The sequence below is a fragment of the Salmo trutta genome, chromosome 37 (assembly GCF_901001165.1).
Source record: "Salmo trutta chromosome 37, fSalTru1.1, whole genome shotgun sequence".
In the NCBI taxonomy this organism is placed as follows: domain Eukaryota; kingdom Metazoa; phylum Chordata; class Actinopteri; order Salmoniformes; family Salmonidae; genus Salmo; species Salmo trutta.
Window position 1 is genome coordinate 15,063,905 of NC_042993.1, and position 13,470 is coordinate 15,077,374.

At 43.3% G+C, this 13,470-nt stretch overlaps 1 protein-coding gene across 2 annotated transcripts in view; it reads left to right on the forward strand.

Moving 5' to 3' along the window:
• Window positions 1-13,470, forward strand: part of LOC115176842 (t-SNARE domain-containing protein 1-like) — a 150,652-nt gene that overhangs the window by 52,227 nt on the left and 84,955 nt on the right. For both annotated transcript variants that reach the window (XM_029737176.1, XM_029737175.1), the window contains exons 8-9: window positions 1,164-1,331; window positions 10,954-11,026. In XM_029737176.1, coding sequence (XP_029593036.1) covers window positions 1,164-1,331; window positions 10,954-11,026 — 241 coding nt within the window. The remainder of the gene's footprint in view (window positions 1-1,163; window positions 1,332-10,953; window positions 11,027-13,470) is intronic.

Below are 13,470 nucleotides of genomic sequence, written 5' to 3' on the forward strand. Positions count from 1 at the left end.
ATCAAGGTTCTCCTGACACATCCCTGAACCCTACAGCACCAGGACACCAGAGGCTTATGTATTAAGGCTTATTTTCTGCTGAATCAATTTCATCAAGGTCTTTTCATTATGCTGGCTCAAGAGGAAAACGTCTCAGACTCCAGATATAAGGACAGGTTACGTAACAGTGATTATCTTCAGTGAAGAAAGAAACTTCAATGAACCGCGAAAGTTATTCCTTTTTTCATAAATGTGATCAAGGAAGATTTCTTCACAAGTCACTACATTTCTGCAGTTTTAGGGAAAAGCAGTTGGTCTGAAATTTAGTATAGCCCGGCCAAGGGACCTATACCTCGGATGTCAGTAACAATACTGTAACAGATGGTACATATTCACTGTCAACAAAAAGCAAGAACAGCACAGAAGGCAGAGCAGATAGGCTGTGTGGTGCACATTGAGTGGGCAGACCAGACACTGGCCCTCCTCTAGCCCCTCCCACCTCCGTACTGAAGAAGCTACCCACAGTAAGAGAGGAATGAGAGGATGATTGGATGAGTCACACTGTGGGCAGGAAAAACAAAAGCCACCTCAGGGTTTTATCAATGTCATACATATGCAATTAGGGGTCAAAATTAGCAGATCAATGTGGGCCTCTTTCAGTGACCGACTCCCACGTTTCCATTGAGCGTGCTGAAAGGAGAGCGAGCTCAGTTAACTGTCTGCACAGAGAAGAAAAGGGTCCTCGTCCTTTTTGATTGAACTTGGGTAAACAGTGTGAAGAGGGGGTGGCAGCTGTCTAGAGTGATATATTTAAAGTGTAAAACATTCTAGTTGTGTTGAGGTGAAATTGTATTCCGGGGGTACAGGATGTTTTCCCCCCACTGTCTGGCCTCTCCGATTGACTCAGGTACTGTGACTCAGATCATGGCAAGCACAGACGACCAGCCAGGGGTTAGCCCTGTGCTGTGAATCACACTGTCTGCCTAGACCATTAGTGGAGTCAGGGAGAAAGAGGTGCAGGACAGAAGCAATGTGCGTTGGTATTCTCAAAACAAATCTAATAATATAATGTTCTCTTGTTTACAAATGTTTGTTTGTCTGTTCGTGTGTGTGTGTGTGTGTGTGTGTGTGTGTGTGTGTGTGTGTGTGTGTGTGTGTGTGTGTGTGTGTGTGTGTGAGCACAGAGTCCCCAGACTCCATTTGCAGAGCTGTGTGAGGAGGGGGGTCCCCTGTTTGGCGGTGCAGCAGAGAGCTCAGAGGGGGATGGACAGGAGCAAGCGTTCCTCTCAGAGATCAGTGAGGAAGACGTGGAGGCCCTTCGCCAGAGAGAAGAGGCCCTGCTACAGATTGAGGTAAGGAGCTCAGACATCCACGTGCTCTTCCTTAGTTTACAACACCCTGCCTTAACGTCTCAGCGTTCCTGAGGAGAAACGGGCAAAAACCTTCTACTTTCCAATGGCACCGTGGCTTTCAAATGAATGGTTTGTTATCTGGAGTATGCAGTGTTCAAGGTGAGAGTTGATGTCATCTATTTGCCAGTAGTAAGGGCAGTAATCCATCTATCCAGCGTCAGCTTTGAGCTGTGTCTTTAGTCGAGTTGCTTTGAAAATTACAACACTTTCCAGCCAAAGTGCCCAGAGTATCCGTAGATTGCATGGAGAGAGAGAAAAACACTCTGAAATAACTAATAACTAATAATAACTAAAATACAAACCAACATTCTGATAAAGCTTGTCGTTTACAAAGTGGCCAGAGAATGCATTGCCCCGACGCTATTGTCTTCAGAGAGGTCAATAAAAACACGCTACTTTAGTAAATAGACTCTCAGCCAATCCCAGACTCCACCTCCCATCTGGGCAACCTATTAGTATTAAGCCATTTTCACCATCTCTTCTGCATATTAAACGCTACCCAATTACCTAGGCGCCTTTATGGGCTTGTTTGTTCTCTTACCTAAGTGTGGATGGAATCACAATGTTCACCAGACTTCCTTTCACGGCTCGTTTTGAAATACAAAGCATCACATCAGGTAACTCCAGGGCGACGTCCCAAATGGCACCCTATTCCATATTTTGTGCACAACAAACCCATAGGACTCTGGTCAAAAGTAGCACACTATATAGGGAATAGGGTAGCATTTAGGATGCAGCCCAGGTCTGATTCCACCCAAACAGCTGTTTCCCTCTCTTCCACCGGTGTCTGAGACAGATGTGAAACCAGATAGATGTGAACTCTAAACGACAGGATCACTCCGCTGTGGGTGACTTAAATGGGTCTGATTTCAAAGAGGTTTCAGATATTTGTTATCGGCATCGGCATCTCCTGACGTTAGGTTTATCCTATAGGTCCCTCTGTGTATTTGGTGTACTCTTTGGAGAAAACTTGGGAGAAGAAAAAGAAACACTGTAATTGCTTTAATCAACTTGATTAAGTGTTGCGATAACATATGGACAACATTCAAGAAAGGAGACCAGAATTTCACACAGCATGCTTTAGAAATGACACCTTGATACAACCCATTCCAGCTTTGAAGGGAGTTTACAATCCACTGCAATGTGTGAAAAGACTAATAACAATATTTTTGGGGAGAGTTGTATGTATCTGTATTCAGAGTCAAACCTTTCAGAAGTTTTAACATCGATGTTCAGAATTACCTCATCTAGCCACATCGCATGAGCCTTTTCCGAACAAGACTGGAAAAGTAGCAGCATCAATCTGTCCTCATTGAGTGGTACAAAAGCACCAAACTACTGAATGAGCCTCAGACACCACTTACAGCTTAATTTGTGTGGAGCGGTCTGAGATGGAGGTAGTCATGATAATTGCTTGTTCAGAAAGGCACTGAGATGGAGAGATTCATTTGATTGGTAGCTCAGACAGGGTTGTCTGGCCTCTGCTTTAGTCATACCCACAGAGATAAATGACAGAGTGACTTCCCTGGCAGGTGCTGAGGGGCCTGACGGTGTACCTTGGTGAGCCTAATAATATCTGACAATGTGCTTTTCCCTGTCCATAACCCCCACCCCCATCTCTCCAAAGCCCCCCCTCGCTCTCGCTCTCTCTCTCTCTCCTCTTTCACTCTCTCTCCTCTCTCTCCATCCATCTCCCTGAGGACCTTAAGATCAGTTTCTGTCTGCTGTTATCCAAGGAAAACGCTACCCTCTGAGAAAAAAAACGCATTGATCTGTTGCCTGGGGTAGTTTGCCATCATGTGTGTGTGTGTATGTGTGTGTGCGTGTGTGCGTGCGTGTGCGAGTGCACGTGTGTGTGTGTGTGCACTCAGGCAAGGTGTTCTCCCTGTGAATGGAAGATAAAGAGTGCAGCAGTTTTCAAACAGGGACCGATGGTGAACATGGGAGGTTACAGTGGTTCTCTCCTACTGAGGGTCCGCTACCTACACTAAGGATACTCTGCTGTTCATATTACACACCAACACTGGGATCAGTCAGGAGTTTGACACCATAGAAAAATAATAACCATATTGGATGCACCCATGTGTAGCACATGGGGATGTGTGAAACTTACTCCTCAGCCTGAAGTGTCCCCACTTGCGCCAGCGAATAGCTAGCTTTTTGCGTGGCGCCGACTGGTAAGACTCTTTAGGAGGGCTGTCACGTGTTTAAGCAAGGCAGAGGTCCTGGGTTCACGCCTCGGTGTGAGCCGAATCAGGAAGAAGTGGTGCCCACTAAGCAAGCAGTGTGACGTCCTTTACAGGTGCATTCAGATTACTGTGGTCTGAGAGGCTTTAACACTGTTCTAGTCATTCTATGTTTAACATTCTTCTGGGATGGGTAATTCAATTCAGGCCTATTGTCCTTGACAACCATGATATTATTATAAATGCTCAGAGAGAGAGAGAGACAGAAGATAGACTATAAGGTAGTATCAGGCTTAGGTGGCGGAGGTTTATTCTGCCTCTGTTCCCTCTATACTGTCAGCTCCCAGCTGCCCCTCACACACACCGTGATCGTCGGCACCGAAGATCATTTCATCAAAATGAATTCAGAAAAAATCTCAGGGCAAAGCAGAGGACAGCTTTCAAGGGGAATCTGAATACAACACCTGGCCCTGTGAAGAGGTAAAAAAAAGGCAAAGCGTGTCTCTCCTACCAATGCATCCACAGGACAGTGAATCTGATGCTCTGCCCTTGGAGATAGGTAGCACCCCCTACATGCAGCGCACAGAAATAGCATGCGCTAGATGCAGCTCTCAGGTGTGGGCATAAAAAGAAAAACAGATTGATTTAAATCTTGCACATGATTTTGCAGTATGTGTAGGAACAAACTGCAACATCAATGGTCTGCATAGCACAGACCTGTAGGAATGTATGGGACTTCCATGGATGTTGCAGGATCTGATATGCAATCAGTTACATGTAATCTGATTACAAAAAACTAACTGTAATCAGTCACGTTACCATCAAAAATATTGTAATCAGATTACAGATACTTTTGAAACACTAGATGTTTACATCTTGGCTTACTTTTAAATTCAGAAAGGATGTTTGTGAAAAAATATGTTTATAACACCTTTCTGTTTTCTCAATGACATTCAAATCAGCATTGAAAAAAGGCGCAAGTTAAAGTTTGTTCCACATGAGCGAGTCTGACCACAAGTCAGACACCACTATGATGACACACCAAATGTGTCTGATGGATATTTTTGTCTTCTTCTAATGTAACAGAAAATAATCAGATTACGTTGCTGAGTTTGGGTAATCCATAAATTCCATTACTGATTACAATTTTGGACAGGTAATCTCACCATAAAAGGCTATGCATATGAAATACACACCTCCCTAAAATTGACCGTATTGTGGAGGAAGAAATCACAACGACATACAGTATCCTCCTCGTCATGGAGACACACAAACAAAATAAATCACAATATGAATGTAAGAAACACACAATATAAATCACAACACAACCTCAACGCAAACCTTCAGCAACCAGGACTCACGCAACAGGAAACCTTAAAATGTAAATAAACCCCCTTAAATATTGTCGTTCTGGCCATGCCTCTGGCTGCCCTTCGGTTCATGTGATGTGCATCTCTTTAGTGTGTGTTCTGGGGTTTTAGGTCTTTGGACAGCTGGAGGAAAGGCAACATTTGATTTTACATTCTAAACTGTTTATTCAGCTAGGGCAAAAAAGAGACATCAGCCCTTTGAAAGACAGTGCATGTGGGAAAATGTCATCGTTTTCCATCTTCTTTTCACCAGTAAGTGTGCACGTAAATCTGCTTAACAGTTTTTCTGCTGTGGCAGTGACACTGTGTCCTGTTGCCCGATGCCTTTGGGCTGGGGTGGTTAGATATGGAGAGAATTTTCTATCAGTGGTTAACACATTTATCAGAAAGAGAGGGAGGGAGGGAGAAAAAAATGGAGGATGGGGAGAGATAAAAAGAGAGAATGGTAGAGAGAGAAAGAGAAAAGGAGGGAGAGAAGGGGAGGGTGGAGGAAAGAGAGAGAGAGGTCGGTTGGTTTACACTTTCATCCTCCAGGTATCTAGATGGTTGTAGAATGGATTTACATGATCTTCAGTGTTGTAATGCCTTGTCATAAGGGGTGTGTGATTTCAAGGTACTTTCATGTAATGGTGATGACAGCTACAGTAAACTGCCTTTGTATCTAGTCTACGGAAGATTCCTTTTCAACTATTGATAATGACAGGGAGAAAGGCCACGATCCATCATATAAGGGCACAAGGCGAGACCCACATGCAGAAACAAGAGGCAGATGATTGAGCTCTGATATTTAGGCAGAAGGCAGGTCTGGGACAGGCGAGAGTTCATAAACCAGGTCAGAGTCCAACCAGTACCAGGCGATAGGCAGACTTGAGGTTAGAACAGGCAGAGTGGTCAGACAGGCGGGTTCGGCGTCAGGACAGGCAAGGGTCAAAACCAGGAGGGCTAGGAAAAAACAGAGACTGGAAAAAAGGAGCTAGGAAAAATACTGGTTGACTTGGCAAAACAAACTGGCACAGAGAGACAAGAAACACAGGGATAAATACACTGGGGATAATAAGCGACACCTGGAGGGGGTGGAGACAATCACAAGGACAGGTGAAACAGATCAGGGCGAGACACATCAATCATGTTTTATGCGTTTTATTCAAATTGACTGCCTGTATGAAAGTCATAGCAGAAAATGGACTGGCGCTGAGCTTTCAAAGAAGAGAAGTAGCCGTCCTTTCAAAATGAGAAAATTAGTGACCGTGCAGCAGGAAGAAGGGAGGAGAAAATGACGAGTGTTGACAGCAGATGATGAGTAATGCGACTGTGCAGGGTGAATACAACATCATCTCAAGGTGCCAGGATGAGAACAAACATGGCAGGGCAGTAATGACTTGGTCCATCTTTTCAACCAGTGTCTGTCTGCACCTGAATCAACATACATAGCACTACCCCATCTATGTTCAGACAAAAAGTATCGATTTTATAGAAAATCCTCAGAGAGCTATTTCAACAGATTATCTCTCTTTCTCTTCCGTCATTCTCTCCCTCCGCTCTCTCTCTCTCTCTCTCTCTCTCTCTCTCTCTCTGTCTCTCTGTCTCTCTCTGTCTCATTCTCTCTCTCCTCCCCTCTGTTCCAGTCTGGTTGACAGGTATGCTCTCATTCCTCGGCTGGTACACAAAGGACAGGTGGGTGGCTCACCTGTTGGAGGGTGACGGAGCGAGCCCTGAATCTCCCAGACTCCTCCTCAGGGGGCGGTGCCAATGCCAGCCACCCATCAGAGCTTTGAGCCGTGTGGCTGCGTTCGTTGGTCGTGGCTGAGCTGCATACCCAATGAGGTCCTATTTCTGGTGCTGCTATCATTTACCTGGAGGAGGAGGGTATTATTTGCTTCACTAACCCACAGTTGAGTTCCTTCCACTCTGCAGACACCAGAGGTGATCTCTACACCCGGTCAACTCTAACTCTCACAGGAACTTCAATTCCAGCATATTCATGTCCTTCTAGAGTGTTGCTGGTCCTGTTTGAAAACGGAGTCATTGTTTGGGACTCCATGCATTTGTTGTCTTCTCAATGGCTTCATATGTCCCTCATCTCAGCACGACAAGGACTGCCCTCTCAAACCAGCTCAAAAAAGACTCCAAAAAGTGTCCTATGAAAAGTTTAAAAACATAATGGGCAAACTATTTCCTTTCCGTTGTGATCTTGATCCTCACGTTTTAACATTTGGTAACATATTATATATGAGCCATGACTGGGAAGGATCCCACAGGGTACATCAGCTTTCTACAGAGGAGAATACAGTCATATTCTTCCACTTCCTCCTTATTTAGTGTGCTCTAAAGCACTATCAGTGCACTATCAGCCAATCGACTGGTCTTGTCTTCACCTCTAAGCCTTTGGAATCAACTCAACCTGCAATCTCTCATGGCAATGCTCATATCAGCCAATTGTCAGATCTAATTTCTGGCGGTGTCATCCTGACCCAGACTCTTGTTAGACTTCAGGAACATGAGAAATGGAACAGCGGTGGCAACCTTGTGGACTTGTCAATCAGCCGCTTGTTTTTGTCTCCTTTATCTCAGCGTACAGTTTAATTGTGTGTCTGGTGTTGTTACGGTGGCCTCTGTGTCAGATGGAACTGATGTCTGCATCTCTGTCTGACATTTATTTCACATGAAACAAATACAGGCCCCTCTGCCTCTTACAAGAGCTCTGTTTGTTGACTGTCTATTGCATCACAGAAACACCATAACAGATGTGGTATTGACATGAAGAGCCAAACAACTGACTCCCGTGACTTCGACATACTCTCATTGGTGGAGAAATGACCCAGTTGTCATACTTGACTAAAAGTGAATATACCTTAAGAGAAAATATTACTCAAGTAAAACTCACTCAGTAAAATACTTCCGTAAGCGTATAAAAGTATTTGGTTTTAAATATACTTAAGTATCTAAAGTAAAAGTATAAATCATTTCAAATTGCTTATATAAGCAAACCAGATGGCACTATTCTTGTTTTTTTAATTTACAGATAGCCAGGGGCACACTCCAATTTACAAACGAAGCATGTATGTTTAATGGGTCCGCCAGATCAGAGGCAGTAGGGATGACCAGGGATGTTGTCTTGATAAGTGCGTGAATTGGACAATTTTCCTGTCCTGCGAAGTATTCAAAATGTAATGAGTACTTTTGGGTGTTGAGTATGGAGTAAAAAGTACATTATGTTCTTTAGGAATGTAGTGAAGTAAAAGTATTCTAAAATATAAACAGTAAAGTACATATACCCCCAAAAACTACTTCAGTAGAACTTGCAAGTATTTTTACACCACTGCATACTATAGACAAACTGACATGGGAAATTTCTTCACCACCATGATTTATAAAAGAGGAGCTGAATTGCTAGCAAGACTAATATCACGTTTCAGGTAAGACCCAAATGCAGACTGTGTTGAAGTAAATGTTTATTACAGCATCAGGGGCAGGCAAACAACAGGTCAAGGCAGGCAGGGGGTCGATAATCCAGAGCAGTGCAGGCAGGCTGAGGTTCAGGTCAGGCAGAGTTTGGTAATCCAGAGTAGTGGGACAAAGGTATAGGACGGTGGGCAGAAAAGTTCACAACCGGGAAAAACAAGAAAACAGGAACAATAGCGAGACTGGAACAGAGGGAAAACCGCTGGTAGGCTTGACAAAACAAAACGAACTGGCAACAGACAAACAGAGAACACAGGTATAAGTACACAGGGGATAATGGGGAAGATGGGTGACACCTGGAGGGGGGTGGAGACAAGCATGTCTTTTGAGGTCATTGTTCTTTTGTCTATTGATAATTAATTCAAAGTGTACAGGAAGTCCAGCAGAGCATATGGAACATAGCCTGTCCCCATCCCAGCATGGGTCAATCCTCTCTGTGGGACATTATGTATGGTTGGTGGGGTGGGTGTGGGTGTGTGGGTAGACTGAGGACCTCCTGTCTAAAACCGAGTGAACCAGGCGCTGGGAGGCCAATGGTGGAAGAGTGGCCATGAGCTTAATATAACCCTATAAAATATGGAAAAGGGCACACATCTGGCCCTAAGCCTGTCCACTCCCACTCTACTCCCAGGGGTGCAGGGATATGAACAAATAGGCAGCAGTAAGTAGATAGGCAGGCTAGAAATGTTTTAGCAATTACCTTTTTTTTGTGAAACTTTCATTAAATTGCCACTCCCTGTTGCACACAACCAGCTTCCGTTCTCCCTGTCATAAGGGGATTCATGGCTGATTTAAGATTAAATCGTCAACCCTGTTATGGTCAACCCTGTTATGGTCAACCCTTTTACCGTCAACCCTGTTACTTTATTTGGCACTGAATCGGCACGTACTATAGTATTTTTTTAGTATTTAGTATTTTATTTTTACCTCTTTTACCTTTTTTATGAAGTTGGGAAAAGATATACAGAGACATTACTGGTTTGGTGATACTGATTGCTGTTGGAGACAGAGTGGTCAATCGACCAATTCAGTGCCTTTTAAGAAGTGTAACTTGGTTAAATTTTGGGGGGGATTTCACCTAATTTTAACATTCTGTCATTAAGAGCATATTTTCTGTCATATCTTTATGACAGAATGTTAAAATTAGATGAAATCCCCCCCAAAAAATTGACCAAGTTACACTTCTTAAAAGGCACTGATATTGGTTGAACGACCACTCTGTCTCCAACAGCAATCAGCATCACCAAACCAACCCTAATCTCAGTGAAGTAGTAATGTCTCTGGATGAGGTTTTGTTAGTTGTTTTTAAGTTCAGGTGAGTGCTGAGGCTAGTGAGGCTTGTCTCTCTCTCTCTCTCTCTCTCTCTCTCTCTCTCTCTCTTCTACTCACACTCTCACTCATGACTTTGTCATAGCGTTCTGTCATTGTAATGAACTGAGTTCAGATTGCCAGCAACCACTTTGCCAGGTAAAATAAATGTGTTGTTATTCTATCCTGTGTGATGGAGAGGGTTGCCCAAAGACGAAAGCAGCAAGAAAGTCTTTAGCGTCATGAGGTTTTGCCAGAGGCCATTTTGGATTCAACCAGATGGTGTTTGCCAAGTGCCAGGATGGCTGCTGCCAGTTTCCACAGCAATATCAGACACCTGTGATGGATGGCCCAGTGGGTGAGGCTATACAAACGCAGCTGTGATTGCATGGTGCTATAATGGAGGAAAGGGGGACCTGTGAGAGGGAGATAGACAGAGGTTTTATACGCCTTCATATTGCTTTGAGCTGATACACAGTGAACAGATTCAAAGCCAGGAAACAGGGGAGGAGGGTCACCCAGTGTGGTAATTCTCTCTCTCTCTGCAGTAGCCAGACTGCACACTGACTGAAACGAAAACAGAAGTAAACAACGCTATCAATTACTGTGTCCATACACGTTTAAATAGTTTTATATGAAGCACACATTTACATTTAGTTTTTAATGGCCATAGTGTGGTGGATTTTAAAGGGGCAGTGCAGTCAAAAACTAGATTTAGCTGTGTTTTATAAATATTTCCACAATATGAGGTTGGAATAATACTGTGAAATTGTGAAAATGATGATAATACCCTTTTAGTGTAAGAGTTGTTTGACAAGACAGCTTGAAATTTCAGCTCATTTTGCATTGTGGAGTTTTGGCATGCCTGGCAACATCACCAGGCGTTATAAGTTAATAGACGAATAAAATGCTAAATGCTTTTTACTAAGAAGCTATTTTTGATTCTTTTTGACCATTTTCATTGAAAACAATGACAGTACTTATTAATTGTTACCCAGAAATGATTTGATATTTAGATGTTAAAAAATGGCTGCATTGAACCGTTAACTTCTCAGAGAGTAGTTTCGATATATTTCTTGAAATTGTTTAATGCTTTGACTTACATATCCCTGTCTATTTTTTATTTTGGGGAATCCATCGGGACTATAGAAGAAGAAAGCCTGGGAATGCGGATGGCCCATGACCTCTAGAGTAGAATGTATCTATTTAACCCTTTGTTGTCTGTTTCCTTTGCAGAGGGACATGTTGGATGTCAGCCAAATCATGCGAGATCTGGCCAGTATGGTGCACGAGCAGGGAGATGCCATAGGTGAGACATCACGTGTGTATGTGTGTGTTTGTGTGTACGCGTGTGTGTATTTAGGATTGCCTCAGCTCCATGGCTGCATATTACTCTGTCTGTCTTTTACTCTCTGTGTCTTTGTAATCCCTTTGATATTTTGACCAACATTACAGCATCTCCTTCATCATGAGTTAGCAGACTTAATTAATCACCTCAGGACTCCCATCGATCAAACAAACCTTTGAACCTTAACACGTAATAAATGTTTGCTTGAGAGACGGGTGGGTTACAATAACAACAATGGTTAGAGGACAGGACAGCATGTCCCAGTCTTCTGTTATTGATAAACAAGTCCTGCAACCCAGCACTGATCTAGACTTGGCAGAGAGAGGGTAAGTGTGGTTCAATGCACAGACAGACAGAGAGATACAACAACACCACCACCATCACCCTGCAGAGAGATGAACTGGAGACAGGGGGGATGATATGGAACACTAGTCACCGAAAGAGAAAAATATGAGAAAGGAGGACAGGAGAGTGGAGATATACAGATACTGCAGCAGACTGGATGGAAGAGAGAGAAAGAGGCATAAACGAAGCAGCATGACTGATCATATCAGTGTGTGTGCCAAACCAAATTCTGCTGTATATGTGTCTCTGGTATGTGTGTGTACCTTTGTGTGTGTGCATGTGTGTCTGAGGTTGAGATCTCATAAACGAAGGAAAATGATTCTTCTTCTATTCTAATTGGTCCATTGTGTGGGAGAGTGGCCCTGAGCCTGGCTGTTTTAATCCATCTAGAGTACGATGACCTTTTCTTTTGATCTATTTTCAAATGTTCTTACTTTTTAACTGCATTGTTGGGAAATGGCTCGTAAGTAAGCATTTCATGGTCAAGTCTACACTTGTTGTATTCAGCGCATGTGACAAATACAATTTGATTTGATTTGAATTATACTTTAGACTCATGCCAAGTTTCCAACTCTCACAGATGCAATGCTACAAGAGAGCAGGCAACAGGCATCGAGAGAGAAACAAAGAAGAACTGGAGAGCAATACACAATTTATCCCAGATTCTATCCATAATTAGGGTACTTAACATTTAGAGTGAATAATGTTCAGCCTTATGGAAGGGAATATTTAAACAAATGGCACTTTTGTTTCCTAGATAAGTTCTGGATGGCGCTGACTATGTGCGTTAGGACAGAAATAAGACTTGTTTGTTGTTTGGCCTTTAGAGAAAGGGTTTTCTGAGGTGAACACGCAGGAGGAAATCTCTCCTTTCAAATTCAGTGTCCCTCCTCATTTCTCTCACATGTAGAGCACAGGGAAAATAAGGGGAAATAAATAGTGGCGAGTTCTAAGAAGTTAAATGTCAATTGTTGATGAAATTGAGTACACTAGTAAAATGCCATTAGAATCTCATAAGATTTATGTCTCTTCAATTTCTGTAGTCGTCCTTCATGTGAGGATATAGGAAGGATATATTTTAGTATGAATATGAGGGTATACATCATGGATACATTGAGACTGTGGATACATTGAGACTGTGGATACATTGAGACTGTGGATACATTGAGTGTTGTAGAGGGAAGTGGAACATTGGTGTGGTGGGAAAGTGCTAAAGTGTGTTTGGATGAACATGATGGCTTTAAGAGATGGTGGAGGTGGTAACTGTGAGAGGGTGTTCAGCTCACCAGTGTACAGAGCGAAGGTGCTATGTCCAAGTACCTAAGAGCTCTACTACTCTACTGCTGTAGTCTTTTTCACATCCATTATGGACCACAGACATTATGTTTCTCCCATTCAACCTTGAAATAGAATCAGGTAAATTGCCTTTTTGCCTTTCTGTAGCTGCTGTGCACATGGTGAGATTTGTATTTTTATGTGTATAATAAAATCTGGGTCTGAATAAGCTGATGGGGCTTTAGGGGGGCAAGGGGGCTGAGGCATGTGGAGGTGTCCAGAGGAGCAGCGGGGGAGCGGGGGAGCGGGGGAGCGGTAGAGGGGTAAATTGAGAAATCAACAAACCCAGGAAGTTTGGATTAGTGCTTTTTAGAGGGTGTGGAGTTGAAAGTAGCTTCTCTGTGACAAAGCCTCTGCTTCCGTGTGGTGACACACTCCACAAAGCCACAGGTCACGCTGTGCCAGAACTGATGCAATCAACAGCAACAAAAGAGACAGAGAGAGAGAGAGACAGAGAGAGAGACAGAGACAGAGAGAGAGACAGAGAGAGAGAAAGAGAGACAGAGAGAGAGAGACAGAGAGAGAGACAGAGAGAGAGAGAGAGAGAGAGAGAGAGAGAGAGAGAGAAAAACACACAGAGAGAGAGAGAAACAGAGAGAGAGAGATAGAGAGGCTAGACGAGTGAACTTGGGTCATTCAAAGGTAAAGTGGTGCACTCATCTATTTTACTGTCTAAGTATTGTGTTAGTCTCATTGTGGATATAGTACAGCATGTGTTCAATCTT